An 18,417-nucleotide genomic window follows, 5' to 3' on the forward strand; every position below is an offset into this window, starting at 1 on the left:
AGTTTGTGGTTAGAAGGTGGTAATAAAATGGATACAATTTATATTTAATGATAGAGTAGTAATTGAAACAAGATATATCATGAGAATTGTTTGGTGGATCGGATTAGCTTTGCTGTCTATAATTTAAAAATGGTGTGTGGTCTTCCCCCTTGGATGCCCATGTAAAGAGACAAAAGCTTTGTACACATCAGATGATTGTAACCTAAGACTGGTGGCCATGCTCCATCTGGAGCAAATATCTAAAATGTGTATAGCTGTGCCCTAACATTGCTCATCAATATGCTGTGTGCATTCCAATGGAGGAGATAACTTCCAGTTGCATTCCAATGGAGGGTGCCGCTAACTTGCCCTCCCCTCTTCACAAAACAGAATGGCAATGTGTGTACAGCTCTTGTTCATTCTTATTTCACTGGAAGTGATCACAAAAGATTGTTTCCAGCAACAATCCGGGCTTTAGTTCGGCCATGCAATGTATCCAGCAAGTGGGCAAAATCCATTGCTGAGTACTTTGCCTGTCTTGCCTTTTAAAACCTCTAGGCCTTCTTTGGCAGAAGGATTATGGGAAGTTACAAGGGCAGAGCTGTTGTATCTAAATCTGCTTGCAAAAGAAAGCCCATGCACACCTTCTCGATTAATTGGCTGCAGAGGATACTGGAACATGTATTGCAGAGGTTGGAAGTTAAAGGAGGTAATTTCTCTGCATTTAATACAATGAACCTAGGCAAACCACAATATACTTATTTGTGTGAAGGGGCCCTGGCATCCAGCTTATAAGAAAGGAAGTCATACTATCTGCTACGGTTTTTTTGATTTTGCATGACAATTGCCCTTTGCACAGCATTACTGTACAACCTCATATCATGTTAATAGGTTTTGGGAAATATCTTTGAGTTTGCAGAACTTAGACCCATGTAATAGAAATGCATTAAACACGCAACTCCAGAAAGTAAAATATTTTACTGAAGGAACCATAGATATTACATTGCATTAACATATTAATCTTATTTGTCTAAAAATGTGCTATCATTAATAAAGACAGAGACCGTCAAATTACCTTTCAACCTAAAGATAACTCACACATAGCAATTACTATGGAAAACCCACCTTATAAATCTTATATGGCATTGAGTGAAAGTCATTGCTGGTCCACAGTCATTTCCTTTTAATTATTAAAGCATTGGATATAAATCTCATGGCTGAAAATATATTAATCTTGTTCGTGGATGGCCAGGAGGGATGAAATATTCACATACTAGCTATGTGCCTAGAAACTGTATTTCAATGAAGGTCAATGTGTGATTTAAACCAGTGATAGGGTAACATTACCAGCCATTGACTGGCCAATCATAGATGGTTCCCTTTTGCTATAAAGCATACTATTCACTGTGCACTATATGTATATTATGTATTCATAATATGCACCAGTGTGCAAACATTTATAAGGCTCTTTGTTCATATTATCCTTGATGTTTGCTTTAAAGAGGACCCGAACTGTGAAAAAACAGAGGACAAAGTCCATTAGTATTGCCTGTGGTATCCATGCAGCTGATCTGTTCTGCTCTGTGCTTCTGTGTAGGGGGTTGCCATCTTGGTAAAGGTATAGGGCTTTGCTTTCTATCATCAAATCTGCTTCCATAAAGACTGCAGATCTTATTCATGGCAGGGGAATATTAAAGCTGCAGCATGAGAAGTAGAGAAAGCACAGATGCATAGAATAAAACATATATAGGGAGATCCTTGCACTGCAGGTCCTCAGTAACAGCTTTCTCTCCAGCATTGAAAACAGTGATCAGCAAAGTAATGGTATCACCAAATCTCACATTAAATCCAGTCACAGGTTGCAGTGCCCTGGATGATTTCACACTGCAGATATACAGCTTTGGGCCTCTGTTTTATACCTCCTATGCTTACATGTGCAACTTTATGCACTCATTTGCATTAAAATGCACACGGCAGGTTTGCACCTACATGCATGGGCAGGATTGGAAGTGTATTTAGGTCTCCATAGCTATGGCAGATGCTACTGGATCCTCCGCATGTATCGCTCACCATTCTGCACACCATTTAGTGCTTGATTCTCTGTGTTTTGACCTCAGTTTGTCTTGGATCAAGTTTCTTGCTATCTGCATGCCCTATCTTTAGCCTGGTTTTGACTATGTCTCCTGCCTGCCACCTGCCCTGACCTGCACCTGTCTTCTACCACAGTTCATGACTGCTGCCTGCCCAGGCCTTAGTCTGTTATGGGTTTACCTTCTGTAAGTTGTTCGCACATTGAAGCCAGTTTGTACCTGTATGCCTTCCGGTGGAGGAAAGCCTGGGGGCTGCAATGTGGGAGCATCCTACAGCAAAGCATTATGGCAGCCATTAGGTTTGCCAGCTCCTTAACCCCTGCAGGGTGCTCAGGGGAGGACCAGGTGTCACTTGACAGGTGACGCTGTGCTATACATTATCCTGTGTCACCTGCAAGGGAGCAAAAACCTCACACTTTTTTTTTTTTTAATTTTACAACAGATTAGCAGAGGAAGGGGCAGAACTAGGCCAGTCAAGTGTTCTGTATTTAAACATTCTAGCAGGAAACATACCAATAGGGTCCAAAGTGGCCAGACAAATGACCTCATCAGGCTTCTGCTGCTTTTTCACAGGCTGGAGGTAGAAAATGGATACCACTGTATCCTAGTCTGTAACTCTTAACAGAGAAATACGACTGACTGCTGTGTGGCAAAACTGTGTAAATCTCAGGTCTGGGTGGAAAGAATTCAAATCCTTTGGCAGGAAAAACTGTATTTTATCTGTATATTTGGATGTATGCCTAATGTTCAGCTATAAATCCATTTTAACACCAGGTTGTAACATTGCAAAATGTAGAAAAAACAGAGAGCATAAATACGTATGCAAAACATTTTATATGTACGGCATGGATATGTGATACGACAGTGGATCTTACACTACTCGGAATTCATCTGAAAATCTGAAATTGAGTTGTACATTGACATAGTAACTGTGAACGGGCCGTGTAACCATTACATCCAAACTCTTGTAAAGAAAGGAAAAGGGGCTAAGAGAAGAGTGTTGGGATGATGATTTGTAAACCATGATATTGGTATTAACACGTTATGTATAAGCCATTTATAAAATGTACAAAAACAAGTTACACTTCTAATGATTTTGTTACGCAGAAAATGCTGGAGGGTTTGAAAGCTCAACACATGATAAAAATCAGCCCAGAAAACTATATCCGTGAATAATTGTTTAGCAGCTCACAGCTTACTGTAATAGATATCACAATACTGTGTAATTTAATTGTTAACATATAAAATCACATTACGGACATTCGTCAAGGCTGATCAGCCATTCTGTTTCTGGTAAGGTCAAATTATCTATCTATCTATCTATCTATCTATCTATCTATCTATCTACCTATCTATCTATCTATCTATCTGTCTATCTATCTATCTATCTATCTACCCCATATCTGGGGTGTCTGTCTGTCTGTCTGTCTGTCTGTCGACACGACTATGGACTTTGTAAAACGCTGCATGTGAGCGCTATAAGACAATGGTAATGTAGACATTCGATTGGCATTCAAGCACAAAGTTTAACTGTCGTTCATCTTTTATTCGAAGTTCAGCAAAACAATTTTATTCACCTCTTTGCAACCTATTAGGGGCAAAAAAATAATTTAGCAAGGATTTGAAGGGGAACAAGTAGCAATCTTGACACACAGAAAATGAAATGCTGGAGATGAACATCAGTCAATGCTGAGAAAATTACTGATTGTGACACTTCTCTAAATCAAGCCTAAGTAAGAACATGTAGCCTTGTACCTAGTATATTTGAAACATAATGCAGGTAACTAGTAAGTGTGGCTTCTCACTGTGACTTATTAGATGTGTATTCATGCGCTCTGTTTGAACTGATAAAAATATTCACCACTCACAGTAGAATATCGTGCTGGTTAGTAGGAGGAATGCCTCTTACATTGCTGGCCATTAGGAAGAATGTCACCTTTACAAATAGCCAAAAAGATCATTGTTGTCACTTAGACCTGAGATGCACAAATTGCTCATTGCTTAAGGAACCCCTAGAAACCTCTGGAGGAACCCTGCAATTCCACAGAACCCCGGTTGAGAAACAGGTCTGGACTATTTATACAAAATCTTAAAAAAGGAAGTGCTGGAGGCAATAAAGAGAAATGGAATATTATATTTCTTTGTGAAAGAGGAACTATAATAAAAAACGAAGAAAAAAAAAAACAAAAACACACTTACCTTCAATCCCTAAGGGCAGTCCGATCTCTCCTGGGGTGTCCGGCATCTGGTCTCGCGTCGCCCCGACATCCGTCCCATCCTGGCGCTCCGGGTGCCGCCATCTTTGTCTTCTCTTCCGGGTTCTTCATCCAAACATCACCCGACCCAGGTGCAAAATTGGGTGACGTGGAATGAAAAAAAGAATTTGCCGATCTTATTGCGCATGCGTGAGAATGACAAATTTTTCTTTTTCACCAAAAAGGCATATCGGGCATGCGTAGAAGGAGTGCCCCCAGGGATGCCTGACGTAGGTATCTCGGGAGGCTTTGTGCTCCCATTCATTCTCAAAAGAAAAAACAACAGAATTTTTACCCTACCTAAAGGTATTCTCTACCCTTTTATGTAAGGTGAAAATTCTGAGTATAGGTACCCTTTAACGCAATCAGAAATAAAGTCACATTAGCCACTGTGCTTTATTATTTTATCCATGATTTTTATTAATACTATTGTGTTGTATATTACTATTGCTTTATATGTTACTATTGTCTTGTATTGTTTGTTAAAATGTAATGCACTGTACTAAAGCCAGACCAGAGCTAGGAATACGAAAGACGGAGTCACGCATAAAGAAATCTGATCTTACATGACACATTTGTTGCTCAGCTGTCTTTTTTACAGTTATTAATTTAATATTTACCAGCACGCGCTGTTCAGTGTCACCGACAATTCGTGTACATCTGACCTCTACATTTAAAGGTTTGACACATAATTAGACACAAATGTCTGAGTGTTTTGCAGCTGGATTCTGACTGTTGGCCGGAGCTGGATATGTACAGAAAGCTGAATTATTAATATTATTATTATTATTATTATTATTAAACAGGATTTATATAGCGCCAACTTATTACGCAGCGCTGTACATTAAATAGGGATTGCAAATGACAGACTAATACAGACAGTGATACAGGTGGAGAGGACCCTGCCCCGAAGAGCTTACAGTCTAGTTCTGAATGCAGATCCTTCCTGTATTCAGCACTGTGCAGGCCCTTTTGTATCTCGTCCATAGTCCATGAAACATGAGGGAGTGCCAGTCATTGTTCTCCAGCCTTTCACCACTGTCTCACTTACAAGTTTGACACTGTGCTCTCAGTCCTGTCATCAGGCAGAGTTCTGAAGTGCTGCTTTGTAAGTGGACACTCAGGAACTGATTTAGGAACCGTGGAGCAAAGTTAAAATAAGACTTCTGCCCATGACAACCAGTCGGAGTTTGGCTATTGATTTTCCAGAATAGTTTCCGAATGCAAAAGTGACTTCAGGCTCCCTTCATTGCTGATCACATGTCTGAAAGTAGGCATTTCATGGAGTGATCAGTACTGAAAGGGAAGGTTTGGTCAGGGTCCTTACCTTCAAAATGTGATCATTTTACCAAGAAAACTTTCTTTTATTTTATTCATATATATTTCAGTTTTATTGACTATCTCAAACAGCTATTCTTAACGAAGGTTCCCTGAACCTCCAGGGTTCCCTCAGAACTTGCTAGGGGTTCCTTGAACTTGGCCGGATTGACCTCATATTTGATGATGCCTACATTGTTCTGGGGCCAAAGCCATGTGGAAAGACCAGCTGCAGCAAACCAATGATTTGTTGGCATTCTAGCCGCAACTGTAAGGGGGCATTCTTTTCTACTGGTCACCAATGTAAAATCTTTGGGGTCAGACCCACTGACCCCAATAATTGCTTTTAGCACGGGTTCCCTGAACATAATATAAGGAGGAAAAGGTTGTACTAAAATATTAGTAAATGATGAGATCTAAATTTCAGAAGACTATTACAGGGCTGCGTGTTAAAGCAAAAACGGCTACATGTAGACATCCCTATGGACTAGTAGAGATACCCAATGGTGTGGCTTTACTGTACCCCAAACTGAAAATTTAAAATTGTTTGACTTAATAAAAAGACTCTTTAAGTCACATTAAAAAATACTTTTTGTGAAGAATTACAGGATATACCTTAAAATGTATATCCATTAAAAATTACCTTAAATAAGATAGGTGTGTAGAGGTAAATATACTTGCATGGTGTTACATGGCATTATACTCATGGTGTGCACCAACTTAACTTTCAGGTGCATTAGCTGTTAACTAGGACCATAAAAAGGTCTAAACTATCAGTTTTGCAACCTCAGTATTATTTAACACCTGATGGAATTCTATGTTTTTGTTTTTTTTTAGTGCAGGATTGATTGTTCTGTTTGTGGCTCCCAAACAATTGATGGTCCATGGGCATGTGTCAGGTGGCAAGGGAGCCTGGAAAAGTTGGTCCCGGAGTGATTGATTGGAGGGGAAATATGGGAGGGCTGGGGGGGGCGGGGGGGGGGGGAATTAGCAAAATACTGGTAAAAGCTGAGTGTATAAAATCTGAACATAGAATAAAAGTATTTTGAGGTACCATAGTAGGGTCGCCACAGTCAGTGAGAGGAGTGGGCAAAGAAGCCAGATTATCATCAAGCAAGCATGGTTGGTCCACTGCATTTGTTACCTAGCTTCCATGGATGATGAAGCTGGTGGACCCCAGCACGTACATGGACCACTGCTTAATAAGAGGAAGAGGAAATAAAGTTTTAATAATGAGTTGGTTGCATAGATTAAGTTTTTGTCCCTCAGCCACACAACTTCTCATCAAATGCCAGCAACAAAAATATATTCAGTATGGGAACTAGAAGCCCAGTGGTAGAATAACGATTTCCTATAAAAGCCTGGAGTAATTGAATAAGTATCATGAAGACGTTCTCTGCCTGATTTCAGTCGACTGAGCAAAGCAAATTTGCATGCATTATCTGTAAAGTATAATTGGACACTAACCAGGAAAAGGCAACTTTCATCACTTTTACGTATGTGCCTGGTGATGTATCACCATTGGACGGCTTACAAAGGGCAGGCTGGCCTAGTATTGGATATTAGTTCCTGGTGCCTCTTAACAAAGTTCAACTTTTATTTTCTTTACTGGAAAAAATATATTTCCTAACAACTATAATACTTTCAGAATATGAAGATAACATGAACTCTCTTGGCAAGGACAACACTAACCCATCGAAGCTCAACACGATTTATAATTCAACCACATAAACAGCAAAGGCACCACCATCTGGCCCAAACAGAAACTGCTTTCTTTCTCATAGAACCCAAAATGATTTATGAATGTTTCAAAGTTCCATATGGGATAGTCTTGTTTTTCCACTGTCTTTTTACGTTTAGGAGCATATTAAGCATTAGTAATGTTTTACGCCAGCGTGTGGCTTCGAGGTCTTGTCCAATTTTAATATTTGCCTGATAATACCAAAATTTTATACTTGCTAGTATAGCTGTGTTTTTCCACAGTGTTCACAGAGGAGGGATTCTGTGTATGAAGGTCAATAGCTCATTGTTTACACAGTCAGTAAACAGTGAACTCCCTCCGATGAAGGCTGGAGCATTCTTTCCCTTTCGGAATGTGTCCAACTTGGACTTTTCTTGGCAGCGATTGTCTGGCTCATCTCTGGCCTCTTCCTTTCCTGTATATGAATTCACAGTTTCACCATTGGATTTCTGTCACTTTGCTGCTTTTCATCACATAAGCCAACAAACTTCTGCCTGTGGATAGTCAATTATAAAAAATACATTTAATAAATTAAATGAAAAGCTTATTGGATGCTCTGCATTTAATTTTAATTTTGTTTTAGGCCCTCCCAAATACAAAAGGTGACCATAGATAAATTCTACTAAATATCACATTTGCCTTATTTAATTATTAAATATAATTTATACATTTATTAGTGTGAAAATCAGTAAAAACAGTATGCAAAATTGAAAATAGGCAACTACCAAACAATAATGCAAACAACTATTACAACCATGTCTATTTACCGGTATAATAAAATGGACACCCTAAACATAGGAGGTGTTTGGGAATAATGCAGTGTAGTATAATAGGGGTCTGATGTACATTTATATACTTATATACCTTTATTACACAACAGTGACAGTTCTCATTATGGGCCTGATTTATTAAAGCTCTCCAAGGAAGTAGAGGATACACTTTCATCAGTGAACCTGAGTGATCCAGCAAACCTGGAATGGATCTGGTCCAAGATTTAAAACATTTTCCAGCAAATGACTTTGAAAAAATACTTCCAGGTTTGTTGGATCACCCAGCTTCACTGATGAAAGTGTATCCTCTCAAGCCTTGGAGAGCTTTAGTAAATCAGGCCCTAAATTAGAGAATGAGGATTGGGGATACAGGGCTCCCAGTTTCCTGCCCCTGGTGTATGGGGTTACACGGAACATTACCTAAGCATGTAAAGCATGTTGTCTGATCTCCAGCTGATAGAGCTTGGCAAGAGAGAATACCGGTGTCATCATTGGTTTATCAAGTGGTATTACTACTTATGTAGAATTGATTAGTTGGCCAACCTGACCACTTCTTCTACAAGAAGCAAGTAGTTTCATGGAAAAGACCATCTATGAGCTTATTTTATCCTTAATGATTACCGTACTTTAGCTCATTAGTTGTCTGGGAGACAAGAGATACGGTGCACCACCTTGGTAGTCAAACAGTTAAAACTGAACATTTGGTTCATACAAAAAAGCAATGAATGCAGGAGTATCTAGGCACCTTTAAATGCCAAAAAGTGCAATTTTCCAGGTATTGTTAAGGATAAATGAACATTTGTAGATGTACAATCTAACAGATATTTGATTTTGTCACCCCAAGAATTCTCCTACCACTTCCTTCACAGATCACCTGCTTAACAATGCCTGTAAATTGACAGGTAAAGCAGAGAAAGAGTTTGGGCTGGGTTAGGTGTGCAACCCTCCAGTACTACAATAAACATTTGTAGATGTACAATATAACAGATCCTTGATTTTGTCACCCCAATAAGTCAGATAGTTCTCTTACCACTTCCTCCACACATTACCTGCTTTACCATTCCTGCAAAATGACTGGTAAGGCAGAAAAAGCGGGGTTTGGGTTGGGTGTGCAGCTCTCCAGTAATACTGGGCCACCTGGAAGTAGAGATGCAACATCAAATATTATCCTCTTCTTTCAAAGTATAAACTAGATCTTATCCTACCTTAAGCTACGTACGCACTTCTAATGGTTCTCGGCCGATATCGGACGAGAATCCGAAGTGTGTACAGTGTGCGTCATTCATCTTTTGAACGACCATCCTGGTGGATCCACGGACGATGAACGAAGAATGATCGTAATGCAACGGAAGGGGGAGAGCGCGCAGCAGGGTGCCGCTCCGTTGCTCTCCCCCTCCCCTCTGCATAGAGCAGAGCGGTGCTGTATGTACAGCCCTCTTTCATGCATCGTGCAGTGCTAGTTGTTGAAAAGGATCGTGAAAGATCCTTTCCAACGACTATAACTGGAAGTGTGTACGTGGCTTTAGAGTAAACCTTTGCTTTGTCCCTGTTTGTTCACCTGCCATAACGAAGAGTTGAAGCCCAGTGAAGGTCAGCAATGTGGTCAAGTCAAAGCTTATACAGGGCTGAGGACCCTCTTAAGCTGCGTACACACTTCCAATTTTTATCGTTCAAAATGAACAACGAACGATCGATTGGGCAAAAATCGTTTGTAAAAAAAGTAACCAACGACGCCGACGAACGAGGAAAGTCGTTGGAAATGAACGACCGGACCGGCGGATCGGATTGGACGACGATAGTTGACCATCGTTCGTGTGTACAATCGTTCATTGATCGTCCATGGTCTGACCATGCGTGATGAACGAACGTTCCTGCGGTGCACGTAACTTCCTGTATCGTTCAAGCGATCGCATCTATTGTGTGTACAATATCTACGAACGATAGTGTCGTTATCTGTATGTACAGGATCGGTGCTATACGATCGTTCGCAGATATCGTGCAGGATCGTTCGTCGTTCGTTTACCAACGATAATAATTGGAAGTGTGTACGTAGCTTTAGTCTCTTGTGACAATGAAGCACCCATTGTTGCATTATAGGAGGAGTAATAGATAGTCACATCCCCCCATACCTGTAAGTACTGGGTATTTTACAAGGCTCCAAAAGACCTAAGGCTAGGTACACACCTGCAATAATTATCGTTTGAAAACGAACGATCAACAGTTATTACCGATTTTTGTGAACGATCGTATAGCGTCCGATTCTGTACATGCTGTAACTTTACAATCGTTCAAAGGTAATTGTACACATGCTAGATGTGATCGTTTGAACAATAAATACATATACACACGTTCGTTCATTGCTCATGCTCAGAACCATTCACGATCACTGTCTGACTGTACACACAATAGATAGCGAACGATTGTCGCCTAATCAGATCCGCCGGGACGGTCGTTTGTTTCCAGGGACTTTTCTCGTTCATTGGTCAGTCATTGTGCTCTTTTTTTGTTAACGGTTATCGGACGAACAGTCGTTAGTCATTCGTTTCCAACAATATTTATTGCACGTGTGTACGCAGCTTAAGGAGCTTTGTGTTTGGAAATGAAAGATGAGTTAAAAGAGAAACGTTTGGCCCATGCCCACTACTCCTTCCTTCTTGGTATTCGCTTAGGGCCATATACTTGTGTGTGTCCCCTAGCCCCCCTTTAGACCTGGTACAATTCACATTTTTATGTGAATGGCTTGTTATACAATTTTCCCTTCTGCCTTTATGGATAGGGTAAATGTTGTTGACCCATTGGACATTTTCTATAACTGATTGTATGTTGTTACTTATGGACATTACCTCTGGTTCCTTTGTACTGTTTTGTACATTATTTGTATGCTATATCCACTTGTTGTACACATTCACATTTCTCTAACCATGTGTATTGTATTTTTGTTATAAATTTTTTTATAAATTTGATTGAAACAAAAAGAGAAAGAGTAATGATCAAATTAAAGAACCATATACAATTATATTTAAAACCTTTATTGCGTTAAACCAATCTATTTTTGTGAGCCATTTACTCTCATTTGTAAAAAACAGTAAACAGAAAACCTCCAGGCGTACAGTTTGTTCATCAATCTCATGGCGTTTGCGTGGGTTTAAAGAACATTAACCCTGCAGTCCAATATGCAACATGCATAACATGGAACTATTCCACATAAGACAGTTGCCAGGCAATTAATGTCAGGAATGACTTGTAGAAGCTTTATATGTGGGACATCAATAATCACCCAGCGTGTTGTTGGTGTAATAAAAACTCTTTACTTATGCTGTAACTCATGTGTGTTCCAGGATTGTAATACCATAGCCATCACCTTAAAGGGGGAAATCTAATCTTGTGAATGCTATACCTATTGCTAACACAATGCTCCAATCCATTGGTAAACTACAATAATTGAAAATCTGATTGCAGTGTATATGTATAATCATTGCCTGTTGCTTTGCCTTATTATATAATGCTGACAGTTTCTATGGAATCAATCTCCGTTTACCATTTGTTCACAGAAACATATGAAGGAATTTGTAGAGGAAATAAATTGAAAATTGATTTTGCAGTCAAGCAGAATACTTATTTTTTCTCTTGGGACTCTACATAGAGCTGATTAGCTGACAAACAAATATAAAATCTTCCTCTGTTAAATAAAAGGAAGTTTTATGTGAGAAGTTTTCATTAAATAGTGAAAACATTTGTTAAGAAGGATTTGGTCTAGCCAAGAGCTCAACAGCATTTCTGGCAGCAGCAAGCCGTTTCCACTATCTCCAGGGTTTTATGATTTACTACCTCACCTTCTATTAAGCCAAAGTAAACCCAAAAACATCCAAGGATGGGCTTATTAGGGTCATGTGATCCTATTTTTTCCAGAGAAATCAGAAAAATTTCCGAAAATTGGTCAAGCATTAGGCACAAGCAAAGGTTGTGCAACATATTGGTGTACTTCATATGCGTATTTGTTTTTCCAGAATATCAGATTAATTGATAAATATCACCTTTATAATGCATGTTGGAGATTGTTTTGCTTCAGTTCTAAGGCACTAGTTTTACTATGTTTTGGAGGTTCATTTAGAGGTATTACAGATGTCAAACAACATACTTTGTTTTCATTTTACCAACTTGGACATTAGTGAAATATATCAGTAAAGCTGCCTTACACACTAGAAGAAGGTTGGATATGCACCCAGAATGTGACCATGCTTAGACATTGGGTGCATTTTATTAAAGCACTCCAACACTGGAGAAGATAGACTATCATGGGACTAACGTGGAAGAGCCTGGGTCATCCAGCAAACCTAAAATGGATTTGGTTCAGGGCTAAAAATGTTTGCAAACTAATAGCAAATAATTTTTAATAATTCTATTGCAAGTTTGCTGGACAACACAAGTTCTCCCATGACCGTCTATCCTCTCCAGTCTTGAAGAGCTTTCATAAATCAGGTTTATTGATGGTAACCATCAAGTCCCTTCATGTGACCACTGGTGTCTAGCCTAATGAATGCCAGAAAAAGTGTGCTTATTTATAAGGGTTAAATAATAGTGATCAAGCAAAGTGTTTCAGCTCCCGTGGTTGCCTTGGCCCGTCTTGGCTGACAGTGTCCGCTGGTGACCCATAGATCTAAAGTCATCTCTGATGTTTGGCCAAACATGTTGGAGTTGTGAAACCGTCATCTGATGTCAATAAGAGCTTTCTACAAATAATGATTGTTTAAAATATAGGGACATCAAAGAACTTGCACACAGATTGGTTGGCTGAGAAACGTTTTGTTGGACTTCTTTTAATATCACATTGTGAAAATATTTACTCATTTCGGGGGTGGGGGAATCGATATATGTGTGTGTGTATTTATATATTTATAAGTGAAGATGTTTTCAGGGAAATGATAATAGCATGATGAAAGGTAACATTACACATTTACATATTTTTTGTAGGTAGACAAATTCGATCCACATTGACTCTCATTTTGCATTCTTAAAACCCACCACCATCTATTTCATTTCAGGCAGTAATTACCAATTGATAGAAGTTATGACTTTTGCATGAGCTTGAAACATATCACATTTTTGCACAATTTTGCTCCACATGACCCATTTTTGCAATGCAGATGAAAACCAGAACACACTCTAGTGCATGATTGTACATAGCAGTGCATCCAGATCCATTAGCAAGGTGCATTGGGGTGCCAAGTAAACTGAACTCCAGGATGATATTGAGCAAAGCTAATGCATCTCTGTATTTATTAATACATATTTAATTTTTTTTTTAAATGCAAGCAGTGTAAGTACCTGAATTTGCCTTGGTATCAGCCTCTTGCACTCACTGAACAAGGGAGATGTTGATGTGCTGAACAATGTGCTGTTTGTACTTTCATTGACCATTTGCAGGAAGAGAGTAGAGAGGAGACCTGTAGATGAAAGAAAGAATGCAGCAAAGTAAGCTCAGGTCATCTGCTCACAACATACAATCAGACTGTAACTTTCAGGACAGGCTCAACAGAAATACAATTCATTTGTAAGATAAAACAGCTCTCGTATATCTAAAAGTCATTGCATGGCTTTATGTGTGTAATCAATATTATAAGTATTATTTTAGATTGCCAACATCATATGTTAAAAGTTTTTATTCAGTATTTATATCAGCCTGGCAATGTATGCTGCAAGCACTTTGGGATTATTCAAGTAATCAGTAAAGTGGATCTTTGACAATGGATATCTTCTTTTGGGATGCCAATGATATTCCAGTACCGATACAATTATTTATGTAATTTTTCCATACATTCTAAGCACCGTGATCTGACGAAGCAGACGATGTTCTGCGAAACGCGTCATCATCTAAAGTGGTACTGGTAAACGGCCAAGCTGATTATCATCTACAGTGGTACTGTTTTGTGTCCATAATCTTGTCTTGGTTTGATATAAAACCCTGCAGTTTGAGGATTGTAGTCGGAGATTTATTGTAGTATTATATGATTCCCCCCTCCTATTGTGTGATATTTCCCCCACCTCCAAGATTGTAAGCTCTTCAGGGCAGGGTCCTCTTCTCCATCTGTATGTCATTTGCAACCCCTATTTATTGTACAGCGCTGCGTAATATGTTGGCGGTATACAAATCCTATTTAATATTATTAGTAATAATAATAATACACATGTTAATAGCTGTATAATTAGGTGATTTTGATATAGAGAAAATGTATTATGTCTTTTAAAACTAGAATGTGATTATGATAAAAGGCAAAGTTTTATGGTTTATATTCACAACAAAATAAAAACTTTTAACATATGATGTTGGCATCAATCTAAAACCTCCTATACATAGGGTCTGTATTATTAAAGCTATCCAAGGCTGGAGAGGAGACACTTTAGTCAGTCAAACTGGGTGATCCAGCAAACCTGGAATGGATTTCTTAAGTCATTTAGCAATTGTTTTCAATCCTGGATTTGATCCATTCCTGGTTTGCTGAATCACCCAGCTTCACTGATGAAAGTGTATCCTCTCCAGCCTTGGAGAGCATTTATAACTCAGGCCCATAGTGCCGATTAACAATTATACATATAATTGTTAGGGTTTTTTTTGCTGCATTATTTATTGTGTGCCATCCTGAGGCACTCTGTTGGTGTATAACACATATTACAGTACAATAGGGCATTACGTATGTTACACAGTGTGAATGGGCCCATAAGTTTGGCTGGAGATGCGCTTTCATGTAAAGCCAGGAATTTTCACTGCAATAGCGTTAGCTAGGAAGTTAAAATTGAAAGAATTATCTGGAATTATTCAGTAAGTACATTGGAGAAGTGTTTACCTAAAACACGCCAATTCCACCTTAGCCTTTGTAGCCCCTGGAACAGGCTGTTCGCAAATCACTGTTCCTGTTGTGACCTCCAGAAGTGTCAGTAATTGATTTTCATGCTAAGTAAGTAAAATAATTTTGTTTTCTTACATACACACAGCACGCAATATTGGATTCAGGTTAACAAAATCACCAGCTGCCTGGGGAATTTTTAGATGGCTGGGTATGGCCAGCTGAGAAGCAATGTTGTTTTATAAAAAAGGTTTTATTGTAAAAACAGCTAACAGCAATATGTCTGGGGATGTGTGCTGGGGATGTGTGTTTCCTGTGCACAACAATTTAATTAACCTTGTTGTTCTGTTCTCTTTAGATACTTCGGGAGGGCCCAGAATCACACGCTGCCGATCGCCGCAGCTTGAGACGTTTATATGTTATTGGACTTTTGGAGATTTTCGAAACGTGTCCACCTCAATAAAGTTGCAGTATAAAACAAGGTATCAAATCTTTTATGGAGGTCCGGGCCAAGGGGTAGGCCGAAGTGGCCATCTTGGGTACTTCAACAGGACGGGGGGAAGTTATAAAGGGCGAAGTTATAAATGGGGGTAACACTGCCTTGGGTATCTTCTCCTAGTACTGTTTGTACTTATTTTAGAGGGATTGTGGCGGGCTGAGCATTTTAGCTAAAAGTGACCGGTATGTGAAGTATTTAGGAGGTCTACCTGCTAATCTCTGTTAGATGAATATTAATTTTACTAACAATATTAGTTATTCTTTCTATAGGGATTTTGTATGAATAAGGGAACCCTAAGTGATGTGACTTTGTTGTCCAAGTCTGAAAAGACGCATGAGCAGATAAGATCATTTAACTTTATAAATGGCAGTCATTTATCAAGCTGTAGGCAGACCAGCTAGACAAAGATGAGGCTGTGTAAAATGATTATATGTTATAAATTCTATGTTTCTTTATTTCTTGTTTGTGGTATTGTCTGTGATCTCCTTGCTGTTGATTTTTCCAAATTAAAATGTTTTATTCTACACAGTGTCTGTATCTTGGTAGGCAGGGCTTTGCTTCCTTATACAGGTTGTCCCCGGGTTACATACGAGATAGGGACTGTAGGTTTGTTCTTAAGTTGAATTTGTATAAAAGTTTTAATAGGTACATTATTTTAATACATGCACTTAGGACAGATGTTTGTCCCAACATATTTTTAGGCAGCGTGGTGTCAGTTACTGTTTAAAAAATATTTACAATTACGAACAAAGCAAAAAAAAAAAAAATATGGAGCCTAGACATTCATTACTTCTGGAGCAAGCTGTGTTTTAATTTGCAAAAAGGAAACAACTGCATAGCTTGTCCTTGCCATTAAAGAGTTACAAGAGGCTGCAGAAAGAGCTCACCCCCCTAGGATCACCCACAACTTCAGCTGTGTTTAGCAAAAGGTTTCTTCTGCAAGTCATGCAAACCGCCCCAGGGAAGGGAAGCCCCATTTCTATCTAGGAATCGTCTGTATGTTGGATGTCCTTAACCTGGGGATTACCTGTATCAGAGCCTCCAGCAAGGAGAACAGATACCAATGCAGTGGTGCCATTCAGGCTAGGGATAGCAGTGTCTTAGCTTACACTGATGATATGCAACTATTAGGTTGTAGACACAGGAAAGCCTAGGCACACCCAGATAACAGGAAATGCACTAGTAATTTTTGGTGGAATAGGACACATTAGGGTTTTGTTGAAAAACTGAAAAAACAAAAATAGGACACCATCAGAAATATCAGGGCCTTTTTGAGCCTACTCTCCCATGTCTAAAAGTTCCAGCTTGGCAGAAGTCAAGCTTTTTTGATAGGGACCCAGTACATAAGTACCCTCTTATCAAAAGGACAGCAGAATTTTAAATCTGTGTCTAAATGCCTTATATTTTTTTCTGTAGTGACCAGCAATGGACCGACTGCCCTGACACGACATTTGCTGGTGAAAACAGCTGTTATTTCGACAATGAGCACACCTCAATCCAGCAGGATTATTACATCCGCCTTGTAAATGAAAATGTTACATTTGATGAACACTCGTTCATCATCTATGATATTGGTGAGTCTATGCTAACTCTTGAACATGGCACTATTTGTAAAGTTATAGTCAACCCACTACTAGAATTGGTCAGTGGGATGCAGAAAATGTGGTTTTTCTGAATATCATATGCAAATTTCAAGTTTGTCTCGTTGACCATCTCTATCCACCACATATATTCTTCCAGTGCAGGTGCAATTGAAAAAACATGGCTGGTTTTCATGGATAACCTAACACAAGATGATCAGATACATGCAGGGCCATTCTGACATTCTCCGATGTATAGTCCTTGCACAGACAATTCCAGGACTGACCTTTTCATTGGGAAACAATCAGCTGGGTGTATTCTTGGGTTGTGTGGATACATCGGGAGGAGCCATTCCTCTTGCATGAATTTTCATTACAAAGGATAAGTGGGCACTCTTTGTGTCTGGGGGAAAAGAAGTTTAATTTCCGGATAAGTGAGGGATTCTTCACAGTAAGGTCTGTGAAGGTGAATGTGGAATCGGCTCCCTCAGGAAGTAGTTTTAGCAACTACTGTAGATAGCTTTGAGAAAAAGCTGAATGCTTTTTTAAAAGCACCGAATATAACTGGGTATTAAAGTAAAGATAACAGAGACTATAGATCCAGGGAACATGTTTCCCTTGGACCAAATTGTACCAGAGCCTCTGATGTTGTGCTGCTGGTTACTGCCAGGTTGCGGTCCTTGGGCACACAAGGTGGGCAAAACACGGTACCAAATCACAATGCACAAGGATAGTCGAGAAGAGACAGGCAACGAGCAAGAGAGCTCAGGTCACAAGCCAGGGGTCAAATACCAGGGATCCAGGAGACAGACACCAGTGACATAGGGGCCACTGCAGACACAGGGAACACAGGAGACACTGGAAGCAACAGGAGGCACAGGTGACACAGGGATATCCACAGGCAGACAGGAACACTGGAACAGCACAGGGAAGTTGACTGGGAACCAACAGACTAGACAACGGCTGGTTAACACAGGAGCTGGAGAGAGGAAACTGGATTAAGTGACAGGGGTGCAAGAACTAGCTCACAGAACTAGGGTCTCGGCACTAGTGGAAACTTGTTGCAAGAACACAGAGTGCAGTCTGTGAGCTAGCTAAATAGCCAGGGATGGTTAAGAGACTTTTTTTTCGAATTGGCCAGTGGATTGGACAGAATTGATAAAGCTTTGAAACAAGAGGCACACACAGAGTCAGAACTGCTCGTATGTGCAGGAGTGAGGTGTCTGTGCTTTAGTGAGGAAGAGGTAAGTGTGACATTTCCAATGGGAACTTCCCTACTTACCAGTGAGGAACACACATAAGATGGCTAGTGGATGAAGTTCAGTTCCTAAGTAAGTCAGTGGT

The 18,417-nt window shown here is 39.5% G+C and overlaps 1 protein-coding gene and 1 long non-coding RNA gene across 6 annotated transcripts in view; one reads left to right on the top strand and one right to left on the bottom strand.

Annotated features, from left to right (window-relative positions):
• Positions 1-18,417, top strand: part of GHR (growth hormone receptor) — a 270,221-nt gene that overhangs the window by 219,331 nt on the left and 32,473 nt on the right. For all 5 annotated transcript variants that reach the window (XM_072416657.1, XM_072416652.1, XM_072416653.1 and 2 more), the window contains 2 exons: positions 15,353-15,476; positions 16,910-17,067. In XM_072416657.1, the coding sequence (XP_072272758.1) occupies positions 15,353-15,476; positions 16,910-17,067 (282 nt within the window). The remainder of the gene's footprint in view (positions 1-15,352; positions 15,477-16,909; positions 17,068-18,417) is intronic.
• LOC140332618 (uncharacterized) lies at positions 7,339-9,478 on the bottom strand. Its single transcript, XR_011921203.1, has 2 exons — positions 9,358-9,478; positions 7,339-7,876 (listed from the first exon to the last, which is right to left on the bottom strand). It is a non-coding gene; the product is annotated as an uncharacterized lncRNA (long non-coding RNA).

Source organism: Pyxicephalus adspersus, chromosome 6, assembly GCF_032062135.1.
Source record: "Pyxicephalus adspersus chromosome 6, UCB_Pads_2.0, whole genome shotgun sequence".
Classification (NCBI taxonomy): Eukaryota; Metazoa; Chordata; class Amphibia; order Anura; family Pyxicephalidae; genus Pyxicephalus; species Pyxicephalus adspersus.